Here is a 12,510-nt window from a genome sequence, read left to right as displayed (position 1 = left end):
TGTTCAGCCAGATGGCTTGAGGAAGAAAATGGTTCGCTTTCAAAACGCGTGACCTTATTATCAATAATTACATGTCCTACATCTCAACCTATATATCTCGATTCATCCACAAGCTCAACAAAGCTACTGGCTAGCAGTCATCCACATTGATTTTCTTAAATAATTTAGCACTCTTTTCAAAAGTGGCCTCATTCAACCCACGTCAGAGCAACGAGGAGTAGCCTGGAGCTGATTTTACTCACACATCGTAGAGTTATGTCTAAGTTTAGCATAACTCTTACAGGTGAGCATATGACGCACAAGTGTAAATTCCAGCTCTGTCAGCACATACTACCTTAGAGAAGCTTCACTGTTTTTTTTCATTTTCTACAGTCATTCTCCCGTAAATGCAGGCCTCTTAAGACATGGTGCACTATTTCATCACTGATTAGCCAGGAAAAAACTGTTAAAGTTACTATCGAGTAAAGGATTAATATTACAAGTTAGCCCAAACTCCGAATGCCATGTATTCTCAGTATGACAATAAATTATACATGTGGCAGGTCCTGAAACTTGTACAAGTGTCACTAGGGGAAAATGTGACGGCACTGAAAGCGGCTAGGCCTTGACATTGTTTAGACAAGTAAATATGCATTTGGGTGTCGGTAAAAATGATAACAGTCCAGCGACAGATTGCCAAACATGTTTAGCTAATTCTCCAGAGGCCTAAAATGTCTTTTTATGCTTTAGGTTTTCTTATGCATATTAGCCTGGAGATTTGCCAGGGGCTGTTGCTAAATAAATGAACAGAAGCCAACCTTTTCATACCACATATCCCACATTGCACACGCACTAGAAAACTGATACAAATGCACTAAGTGCTAACAATAGAGAGCATAGACACCAACAATGTTCTCTGGGGTCATAACAGAGTGTGGGAAGCTGCCGTTTTACAACTAACACTCAGTCTATAACAACATTCAAAAATGAAAAACAAAGAAAACGAGTGTTACATCGAGACAACAACAATCAGTGTATAATACAAAGATTTCAGCACACCCTTCGAATTTGCTGATATTTCTAAACTCATCGTGTATTTTCCCACATATGATTTTTCTTTCAAACTCTTCCATGGAAATTTGTTTTATAGGTGTAATGTTTGATGGGTTTTGGCATTTGCACTCTCCATTCAAAAATCAGCCAAAATATTTTGATAGGTCAAAAATGTTTTGACTTGGCCAAATAGAATCCTCACTTTTTTTAGCCATTCCTTGGTGAATTTACTGGCATGTTCATGGCATAGAGGTTCACATTTGGTTTAGCTTCACTGTTTAGGTGGATGGTCTTACATTATCCTCAAGCACAATTTGGTTCAATGAGGATTCATGGCTCCTATCATGGACTCAGGCGTCATGTAGCACTGTAGTCCCTAACCATGAATCTTCTACCACCATACTTTACTGGAAGGATTTGATATCAAGGGTAAAATGTTGCCTTTGCTTTTAACCAAAACCATCTGTTCTCGTAGCAAAATATTTTTACCTCTGACTTTTCAAATGCCCGAGAGCGCGTAGATTCTTAGTCATGTATGCCTGATTCATTATTACATTTTCACCTTTTCTTGTCTATTTTTTTGTGTTTTAAGCCTGTTTTTTTATTTGCGCCAAATTTTTCTTTTAAAGGGAACCTGTCACCCCCAAAATCGAAGGTGAGCTAAGCCCACCAGCATCAGGGGCTTATCTGGAATGCTGTAGATAAGTCCCCGATGTATCCTGAAGGATGAGAAAAAGAGGTTAGATTATACTCACCCAGGGACGTTCCTGCTGCGGTCCAGTCCAATGGGCGTCGCGGTCCGGTCCGGGGCCTCCCATCTTCTTACGATGATGTCCTCTTCTTGCAGCTCCGGCGCAGGCATACTTTGTCTGCCCTGTTGAGGGCAGAGCAAAGTACTGCAGTGCACAGGCGCCTGGAAAGGTCAGAGAGACAAGAAAAGGACGTCATCGTAAGAAGATGGGAGGCCCGGGACCGCGATGCCCATCGGATCGGACCGCCCGCCCAGGTGTGTATAATCTAACCTCTCTTTCTCATATTTCAGGTTACATCGGGGGCTTATCTACAGTATTCCAGAATGCTGTAGATAAGCCCCTGATGCCGGTGGGCTTAGCTCACCTTCGATTTTGGGGGTGACAGGTTCCCTTTAATTTGTGCCTTTTACATAGTCTATTTAATATGTGATCGCCGTGGGGGGATTTATGTTCATCATTGTGTGTGTGGCTTTTGTTTTTCAGATGTTTGCAGATTATTTATTTATTTGACCCACTTATATAGCGCCATTAATTCAACAACATTTTACAAACATCATCCATCAATTGCAACTTTTTTAAAAGTTACAAAACTTTTGCTCAAATCCGCTCCAGTCTCCCCCCAAACAATGTGCAGGACAAGAAAAAATTAAGCCATATAGTAAATAACTTTTATTGCAAAAAAAAAGATTAAAAACAAAAAAATTCATAATGGTAATTGTCCCAAACACAGAGGACACACTTGACACGTGTTGGTGGGTAAAGCAAAAGAAAAATAACCCCTGGAAGTAATAATCCAGATAGAAAAGATAAAATGTAACCAATCCATAATGACATATGAACAATGGAAATAAGAATGGTATGCCAGGGAAAAATTGCATTGAAGTAAAAAGTCAATCAATGTAAGAATAGAAAAGCGCACCAAGGGCCCACCAGTAGCCAACTTCATGGCCCCACTTTTCAGCTACATGCAAATGTGACATCATCCTGAACCATAAATTAATATAACAATGAACCAGATAGACTGATAAATTAATAAGATTCTGCCTTTGTCTGTATACAGTGATGTATGTACACTACCATTCAAAAGTTTAGAGTCACCCAGGCAATTTTGTGTTTTCCATGAAAACTATTATTAATCAAATGAGTTGCCAAATGAATTGAAAATCTAGTCTAGACATTGACAAGGTTCGAAAAAAAGATTTTTATTTAACCGCTTTATGACCTCGGACGGGATAGTACGTCCGTGGTCAGATCCCCTGCTTTAATGCTAACCCGGCGGTGAGCCAGCATCAAAGCCAGGACATGTCAGCTGTTTTGAATAGCTGACATGTGCCCGCAAAAGCGACGGGTGGAATCGCGATCCACCCGCCGCTATTAACTAGTTAAATACCGCTTCCGGCCATCGGGCTGGAAATGAGCGCATCGCCGACCCCCGTCACATGATCGGGGGTCAGCGATGCGTCGGCATGACAACCTGAGGTCACGTTTCACCCATTTAAAATAAAACAATAAAAAAAAAATCAAATATACACATATTTGGTATCGCCGCATTCAGAATCGCCCAAGCTATCAATAAAAAAAAGCATTAACCTTATTGCTAAACGGCGTAGCGAGAAAAAAATTCGAAATGCCAGAATTACGGTTTTTGGGCGCCGTGACATTGCATTAAAATGCAATGACAGGCGATCAAAAGAACATATCTGCACCAAAATGGCATCATTAAAAACATCAGCTCGGCATGCAAAAAATAAGCCCTCAACCGACCCCAGATCATGAAAAATGAAGACGCTACGGGTATCGGAATATGGCGCAATTTTATTTTTTTTTTAGCAAAGTTTGGAATTTTTTTTCACCAGTTAGATAAAAAAGAACCTAGACATGTTTGGTGTCTGTGAACTCGTAATGATCTGGAGAATAAAAATAGCAGGTCAGTTTTAGCATTTAGTTAACCTAGCAAAATAGCCAAACAAAAAAAAAAACTGTGGGATTGCACTTTTTTTGCAATTTCACTGCACTTGGAATTTATTTTCCGTTTTTTAGTACACAACATGGTAAAACCAATGATGTAATTCAAAAGTAAAACTCGTCCCGCAAAAAATAAGCCATCACATGGCCATATAGACGGAAAAATAAAAAAGTTATGGCTCTGGGAAGGAGGGGACCGAAAAACGAACACGGAAAAACGGAAAATCCCAAGGTCACGAAGGGTTTAAAATAATAATTTTCTCCTTCAAACTTTGCTTTCGTCAAAGAATGCTACCTTTGCAGCAATTACAGACCTTTGGCATTCTAGCATTTAATTTGCAGAGGTAATCTGGAGAAATGTCACCCCATGCTTTCAGGAGCCCCTTCCACACGTTGGTTTGGCTTGATGGGCACTTTTTCGGTACCATACGGTCAAGCTGCTCCCACAACAGCTCAATGGGGTTGAGATCTGGTGACTGCGCTGGTCACTCCATTACAGATAGAATACCAGCCGCCTGCTTCTTCCCTAAATAGTTCTTGCATAATTTGGAGGTGTGCTTTGGGTCATTGTCCTGTTGTAGGATGAAATTGGCTCCAATCAAGTGCTGTCCACAGGGTATGGCATGGTGTTGCAAAATGGAGCGATAGCCTTCCTTATTCAAAATCCCTTTTACCTTGTACAAATCTCCCACTTTACCAGCACCAAAGCAACCCCAGACCATCACATTACCTCCACCATGCTTGACAGATGGCGTCAGGCGCTCTTCCAGCATTTTTTCAGTTGTTCTGTGTCTCACAAATGTTCTTTTGTGTGATCCAAACACCTCAAACTTGGATTCGTCTGTCCATAACACTTTTTTCCAATCTTCCTCTGTCCAATGTCTGTGTTCTTTTGCCATATTAATCTTTTCCTTTTATTAGCCAGTCTCAGATATGGCTTTTTCTTTGCCACTCTGCCCTGAAGGCCAGCATCCCAGAGTCGCCTCTTCAATGTAGACGTTGACACTGGCGTTTTGCTTGTACTATTTAATGAAACTGCTAGTTGAGGACCTTTGAGGCTTCGATTTCTCAAACTACAGACTCTAATGTACTTGTCTTGTTGTTCAGTTGTGCAGCGGGGCCTCCCACTTCTCTTTCTACTCTGGTTAAAGCCTGTTTGTGCTCTACTCTGAAGGGAGTAGTACACACCGTTGTAGAAAATCTTCAGTTTCTTGGCAACTTCTCGCATGGAATAGCCTTCATTTCTAAGAACAAGAATAGACTGTCGAGTTTCACATGAAAGTTCTTTTTTTCTGGCCATCTTGAGAGTTTAACGGAACCAACAAATGTAATGCTCCAGATTCTCAACTAGCTCAAAGGAAGGTCAGGTTTATAGGTTCTCTAATCAGCCAAAATGTTTTCAGCTGTACTATCGTACTTGCACAATTGTTTTCAAGGGTATTCTAACCATCCATTAGCCTTCTTTCACAGTTAGCAAACACAAAGTACCATAAGAACACTGGACTGATGGTTGTTGGAAATGGGTCTCTATATACTTATGAAGATATTGCATTAAAAACCAGAAGTTTGCAGCTAGAATAGTCAGTTACCACATTAACAATGTATAGAGTGTATTTCTGAATCATTTAATGTTAGGTTCATTGGAAAAAACTGTGCTTTTCATTCAAAAATAAATAAATTTCTAAGTGATCCTAAACATTTGAACGGTAGTGTATATTGTGTCAAGTACTGCTCATATAAAAGGATGGTAGCCCACCCTCACATAGGGGCCCACCTGAGGATTCTCCTGTAGGCCAAACTCTCCTCCCTCCAATCTGTCTTGAATGTTGCAGTCCGGATTATATTCCTCACCAACCATTACACCGATGCCTTTACCTTGTGCCAGTCATTGCACTGGTTACCATCTACCATCAGAATTCAATATAAACTTATCAATTTCACCCACAAAGCTCTCCACGGTTCAGCACCACCCTACATCTCCTCCCTCGTCTTAGTCTACCACCCTACCCGTGCCCACTGTTCAGCTAATGACTTGAGGTTAACATCCTCAATAATCAGAACTTCCCACTCCTGTCTCCAAGACTTCTCACATGCTGCACCAATTCTTCGGAATGCACTACCCATGATAATTCGATTAATCCCCAATACCCACAGTTTTAAGAGTGCACTAAAAACACATTTCTTTAGACTGGCCTACAGCCTCAACACATTTATTGAACTATCCCTGTGTTGCCCACTCAAAATTTTCACCATAACCAGGTTCCTCGTATCATGTTCTCACACACTTTATGCATTTCATAGCCCTCTGTGTCTGTACTTTTACAGGCTGATAACCGGTTCATGCATCATTACATGAACACCCGATTTCTTACATTATGGCTGGTCATGACATTGAAAGCAATTGTTACCATCTACCTTTTGTGTCCCCCCTTATGGATTATAAGCTTGCGAGCAGAGCCCTCACTCATCTTGGTATCTGTGGATTTATGTGATTATTGTTATTCTGTAATGTCTTTTACTGTCTGTACAAGTCCCCTCTAAAATGTAAAGTGCTGCAGAATATGTTGGTACTATAGAAATAAAATTATTATTATTCTTTATTATTATTATTATTATTATTATTATTATTATAGGCCAGTCCAAGCCTGCTGGCAGCTAAGATGAAATGGTCTCACCCACCAAACACGTGTTTCACAAATGTTTCGCCAGGGGTCAATTGAATAACTTAGTAATTGATACATTTTTTCCTGTCCTACACTTTATCATTATTGGCATTCTTTGGCACATCTTACTCCTGCACACACCTTCACTGAGGCTGAATTGCGCCCATCATGTTCATCATAGATAGATAGATAGATAGATAGATAGATAGATAGATAGATAGATAGATAGATAGATAGATAGATATGGGATAGATAGATAGATAGATAGATAGATAGATAGATAGATAGATAGATAGATAGATAGATAGATAGATATGGGATAGATAGATAGATAGATAGATAGATAGATAGATAGATAGATAGATAGATATGGGATAGACAGATAGATATGGGATAGATAGATACATATGGGATAGATAGATAGATAGATAGATAGATAGATAGATAGATAGATAGATAGATAGAAAGAAAATACAGGTGTAGCACTAGCAGAGGCAAAAAAAATGTAAAATTGGGTGCAAAAAAAGCCTCTCAGGCAAAACAAAACCTCAAAATACCCAGAAAAGAAACAGGCAGCACTCCATAGTCCAATATTCAATGGTTTAATGACCCATCATGCCAGGACAACGTTTCGCTCCAAGTGTGAAAAAGTTCCACACTTGGATCGAAACGTTGCTTGGGCACAATGGGTCATTAACCCATTGAATATTGGACCTTTTTCTCTTTTGGATAGATAGATACAAAATAGTAGTAATAAAAGGTAATCAAATATATAGATTTAACTAAAATAAAGAACCTATAAAGGGGGGAACCAAAATTGCTACTATAGTCAGTGAAGGGATAGTATGTCTTACTCATATTCAGTATCCTATTCCCTAAAACATCAACATTTACAACGCTTGGCTGCCACAGACACTGCTGCGTGTGGATAAAGGAGTGCGTATATGTCATTCAGAGTCTTTCTCGGTAGCAAGATTTAAAGACTTCACGCTCGCTTGTACATCAGCCAACTAAAACATGTCTTAATCCAAAATGCTTCCTTCTTGGCTGAGTTTCACTGACAGTGTAAAATAGAGCCATTTTTTTCTGACTTACATTGACAAAGGGTCAGGGCTGTCAAAGCTTAACAGTTTATAGAAACTCTGTACATTTACAGTCAATGTTGTACCTGCTCCATTGCTAAATGTCTATAGCATTCACAGTTCAGTGCTGTCGGCTTTAAGTCATTGTTTTCATCACTTAAAAATGATTTTGTACAAAGGCAGAAATGTACTTACGGGCACAGCTCTACTTCCAGATATTGAGTGGTCTTGCTGTTCAGAAAAAAAGATTCAACCACTGCAAGTAAAAGGAAGAGAAATGAAGATTTATTAGTTTGATGGAGCTTAAGTGACACATAGGAAGAAGCCATTTTTGTAAAAATCCTTTGTTTTCATAGCATGAAGAAGAAGTAATGCCTCTTGGAGATGCCCACAGTTCTTGTACTGACATATTCTTATCCTGCTGTTCTTTAGATATTTTCCTTATGAGGATAAAGGGATATTATGCTCCGCTGCCAAGCAATGATCCAGACAGTAAAGGTGACATCTTAGGCCATTGGAGTTATTGACTTTCTCATCAGTCTTTGCGGGTGGCATCCATCAATAATATCTGGAAGATAACTATGTCCCTAAGCATGATGTAGCTAATATAAATGGTGCCTTTAAAATGTCACAATAAAGCTCAGGCATGATTAAAAGTGTGGTCAACCACAAGACCATGATAAGTTCACTATACGGCCCACCACAAGTATTAGTCAGGAACGCTATCTAATAAGGTCTGATACAAAGGTAGTAACTAACTGATATTCGACTAGAAGATACTATAGAACGTGATTTGACATAAAAATAGTAATTTGAGGAAAAAAATTCGACATGAGCCTGCACTTGCAAATATAAATGTATTCGATATCTGAAAAAAATATCTTATTTCTGCCGTTTTTTTAATCCGCTCTTCTCTGGTAAGAAGCTACCTATTATAGGTTTCAAAAGAAGACAGTGCAGCCAAGAAAATTAGATTACAAAAAGGAAAAAAGAAATCATATTAGTATTTGGATGGCATTACACATGGTAATTCATTTTACTGTGGCACAGTATACAACAAAGAATCTTGCACAAGTATTAAAAGAATACAGTTATATATTTTTTAATCTTTTATGTTCATTTTATTTGTATAAAATATTATCCCCTTCCTGGAGGCTCAGTGGCACTGCTTCTCACACTCCCTATACATAACACGTTCAGGTTACAGCAGAGTCAACAGACGTTGTTTTTCCTTAGATCAGGGAAAATGTAAAGAAAAATAGGAAATATGTGTCTATTTTTCACATTTCCTAATTTGTTAGATGGCCACAAAGGATCACTAAAAAACATTTTAGAATTTTGTTATGCGTTGGACATTTTCTTATTTTTATACATTGTACATGGTCAGGGCATCGATTCGAACTGGTGGAGTTTTTTTTTTTTTTCTCATTTTTTCTTTTTTTTTTTCTCATTTATTTTACTCACTGTGCCCCCCATAAGATCTTAAAAACCCTTTGGGAGGCATTTGAGCATATTACAACTTATTTTTTTTATTGCTGATTGCCCTGTAACTGTGGTTGGCATATTAGCCCCAGTTACAGGGAAAATGCAGCCTCCTTGCTCCATAGCAAAGTTGACTGGGTCTCTTAGGATCCAGAAGTTCCTGCTCTCTCCAAAGAGCTGTCAGTAATTCCTAATCTGTATACACAACGCTTGTTTAGCATTGTGTACACAGCTTTAAAATATGATAATAAATCATGTGTGCCTTCTTTGTGGGGAGTCTGGCTGTGTCTGACAGCTGGTTTCCCATTCCTTCAGCTGCACAATCTTGTGCAAGCTGGTTTCTCAGCATTGATGTTTCCAAACATCAGTGCAAAGTAAAATGTGGACAACCTAGAGTTTAAAGTTTGTCGGTACGCTGTACAGAAAAAAGTTGCTTACCCTGCTGTACAAGACCCTAAAGAAGCTACTTTCTCCAACACGGAAATGGATTCCCCACTTCTAGTAGCTGTCTATGACTTCAACATTATAAGCCCACAGGTGGAGGAGTATATCCCACGCAAGATGAATAGCTGGGTAAGATAAAGAAATCTTGGAAAGAGAAGTTTCTCAGCAAAACTAGCTATGAGAGCTCTTGTTATTTCTCTGCCCTGATTTTTATGGAGATTTTGGAGATTTTGGTAAATTGTTAGTGGGCCCTGCCACTCCTTCTCCATCCAGTACAAGACTTCTGTATGGTCCTTAGCTGAGACAGTCAGAACCATGATCGTCCCATAAATCTGGTGCATGAAATGTGATCTATAGATATGCTGTACTGTTGCACAGGAGAAGGAGCCTGTTTTATTTTTAGCGAGTTGCAAGAGATTATTTTGTTAATTTTCATGAAAATTTAGTCTGCTGAAGAGCTCCTATTTTCTTAGACTCTATTAAAAAAAGCCAAGTTTGGACTTTTATAACTGGATTGTTTGTGAAATTTGTAATTGTTAACCACCCCCAACATTTGATCCATACAATTATGTTTAAAGATGAATTATGTTTATATGTGTCTTTAATCTGTATTAGTAGAAAACGAAAGTTTTCTACTATTGCAAATTACCACGTGGATCGGCGTGGAGGTTCCGTGCACCTGTCCATGGCTGTCTGGTGAGCTGGCTTCTTTCTTTTTTTTTGTCTTTTTAATCTGTATTACTTGTTACATCAGGTACACATTGTGGAGAGTTTAGAACCAATTACTAATTACAATATTACAGTGGCCATCATGGGACAAGTTAATAATGTAAATTGAGGGGCTATTGTATTTCAACACAAATAACAAACAACCTGGTGTTAAGTAAAGATGGACTTGTATATTTTCAACCTCAAAGCTATCAAAATATCAACTATGATACAATGCAAGATGCAGCTTACCCTCGTAATCCCAAAGACCATTAAAGGGTTCACCAGGTTTTCCACTTGGTGCTGTGGGGTCATCAAAGAAAAGGGCATACACTTCCATTAGCAGTCCATCTTGATGTGGCTTAAAAGTTATTGTCACTGGCTCGTGTAATACTGGTTTGCTATCCCATGTTGTAGTTATTCTGTAGGTAATCTAGGAAAACCATTGGAATCAATTCATTGTTTTCAAGCAATATTAATTAGCTAGACAAAAAGTGGATAAAACAAAATTCATTAGATACATAGAGCACACAAATCAAAAAGCTCTCAAGGCATGTAATAAGAAGTGTCCTGGGGACTGCTCTGGAAGTCACAGCCTATCAACTCAGCATCCTCTTCTTTCCATGCTTCTTCACAGTATGTTGGTATTTTCTCTAAGCCTTTTTTGCTGGTCTCTGTTATGTACAACCACTGCATCTTTTAATTAAATGCCATGTTACCTATTGCTGGCTGCCTTTATACTCATTTTTCATGGTTCATTAAAAACGAAGGCTACACAATGCAAATAATGCCTAAGTGGTAGCCATAGGTTTCTACCTAACTCAACAAAGTTCACTTCGTGAATAAAAAAATATCATGGACACAGGGATAAGGTCAGAACTCGCCAAAGGTGCAGGTGTGTAAATAAACATGTACAGATATATGTATAGCGACACCAAGAAGGAAAAGTCGTGGAATTATGGAAATCACAGGATCAATAGACATGGTAATGATATGAAAAGGATGAAAAAATGGAAACAACATTTTCCATTTCCCAAGTACTGTACACAAGCCTACACACACAATATATATATATATATATATATATATATATATATATATATATATATATAGCGCCCCCAGACGCAGGGCCGCGGGGTACTCGGTACCGGGTCTCTCTGTCTCAGTTCTGGGGTTGTCACGGTGGCTAGACCCGGGCCGTGACCCTGCTAAGGGGCGTCCAATGAAAGTTGTAGGTGGTGGGGCGTGGTGCAGATCGCAATGGATAACGAGGACACAGGGTTGCAGTCTCTTTACCTCTTTACTGAAGGCTTCGGGGTCCGCAATCCAGAGCACTGCTAACAGGGCTGGCTGAGACCAGCCGGTCCGAAGACACATCCAGAGTTCCCTTTACAGGTGGAAATCAGTGTCTACCTTCTAGCGCCTGTGTGTTGTAGTACTTCCCTGCTGAGCACCACGGGATAGTCCTTACAACTGTCGTGTATGTTTCTGTTCTTTCTCTCTCTCTTCGTCCCCCAGATGATATTGCTAGGACGCACCGTATGACAGGGTAGGCCTGGAGCTAATTTATAGGGACCCTAGGGACGCCCCTCTCCCACAGTTTGCCTCCGTTGTCTTCGTTAGGTGTAGTGGTGAGACAGCCAACCTATGGTTAACTGCCCGGCCGTGGTTTAAAGTAATGCCTGGAGTCTCTTACTTTCTCAGCGTTCCGGCCACCGGCTACACGCCTCAGAAGGATGTTGCTGATCTTGACGCACGACTTCTTCTGGTATTATCTCCTTTTCGCTGTATTTCCATTCCTCACTTCTCCACAGTAAACCTCGCTTCTTGTCCTTCCTTAGGAGTCTGCCGCTGTAAGGCACAGGCACAACTCCGTAACGATCTGTACCCTTTCTAGGACTCTGCCAGGATCCCACCCCTGACAGGTCCTCTCTTTAGCTCTTCCCAGCTACTTTCTCCCTAACTTCCTGTCCAACCCCCAGTTTTACCAGAGCGTGAGGAGTGGCCTACTAGATAGAACCACTCCCCCTGGTGGCCGGAGTGTGAGGTGTAGTGTGTGTGATACCTGGTCAGGTGAACTCCTTTAGTGCCATCAGACATACCATCACTCCCCTTAGCGGCGGAGCGACAGTACTGCAACGACCAGGACTCTGGGGCGCTGCACTCCCCCCCGGTTAAATCCAGTACTCCCGGACTGGGAAAAGAAAAACAACAATACATGTTAACAACAAACATACAAACTTTTGAAATGCATGAAACAAGTAAACTAAACAGTGCTTCCCTTTACGGGAGGTGAGAACACTTGAACGTTGCGAAAGTTTGGTCATGCACAGTTTATGACTCTCAGTTCAGTGGTTGTAACTTTAAAACAGCAGGGACCCC

The 12,510-nt window shown here is 40.0% G+C and overlaps 1 protein-coding gene across 1 annotated transcript in view; it reads right to left on the bottom strand.

Moving 5' to 3' along the window:
- LOC143799541 (UPF0462 protein C4orf33 homolog) overlaps nt 1-12,510 on the bottom strand; it is a 95,118-nt gene that overhangs the window by 60,804 nt on the left and 21,804 nt on the right. Inside the window, exons 3-4 of the mRNA XM_077281154.1 lie at nt 10,381-10,561; nt 7,690-7,750 (exon numbers count right to left, since the gene is read on the bottom strand). Coding sequence (XP_077137269.1) covers nt 7,690-7,750; nt 10,381-10,561 — 242 coding nt within the window. The remainder of the gene's footprint in view (nt 1-7,689; nt 7,751-10,380; nt 10,562-12,510) is intronic.

Source organism: Ranitomeya variabilis, chromosome 1, assembly GCF_051348905.1.
Source record: "Ranitomeya variabilis isolate aRanVar5 chromosome 1, aRanVar5.hap1, whole genome shotgun sequence".
Lineage (NCBI taxonomy): Eukaryota > Metazoa > Chordata > Amphibia > Anura > Dendrobatidae > Ranitomeya > Ranitomeya variabilis.
Note: the sequence above shows the minus strand (reverse complement) of the source record. Positions and strands in the feature narration are given on the sequence as shown.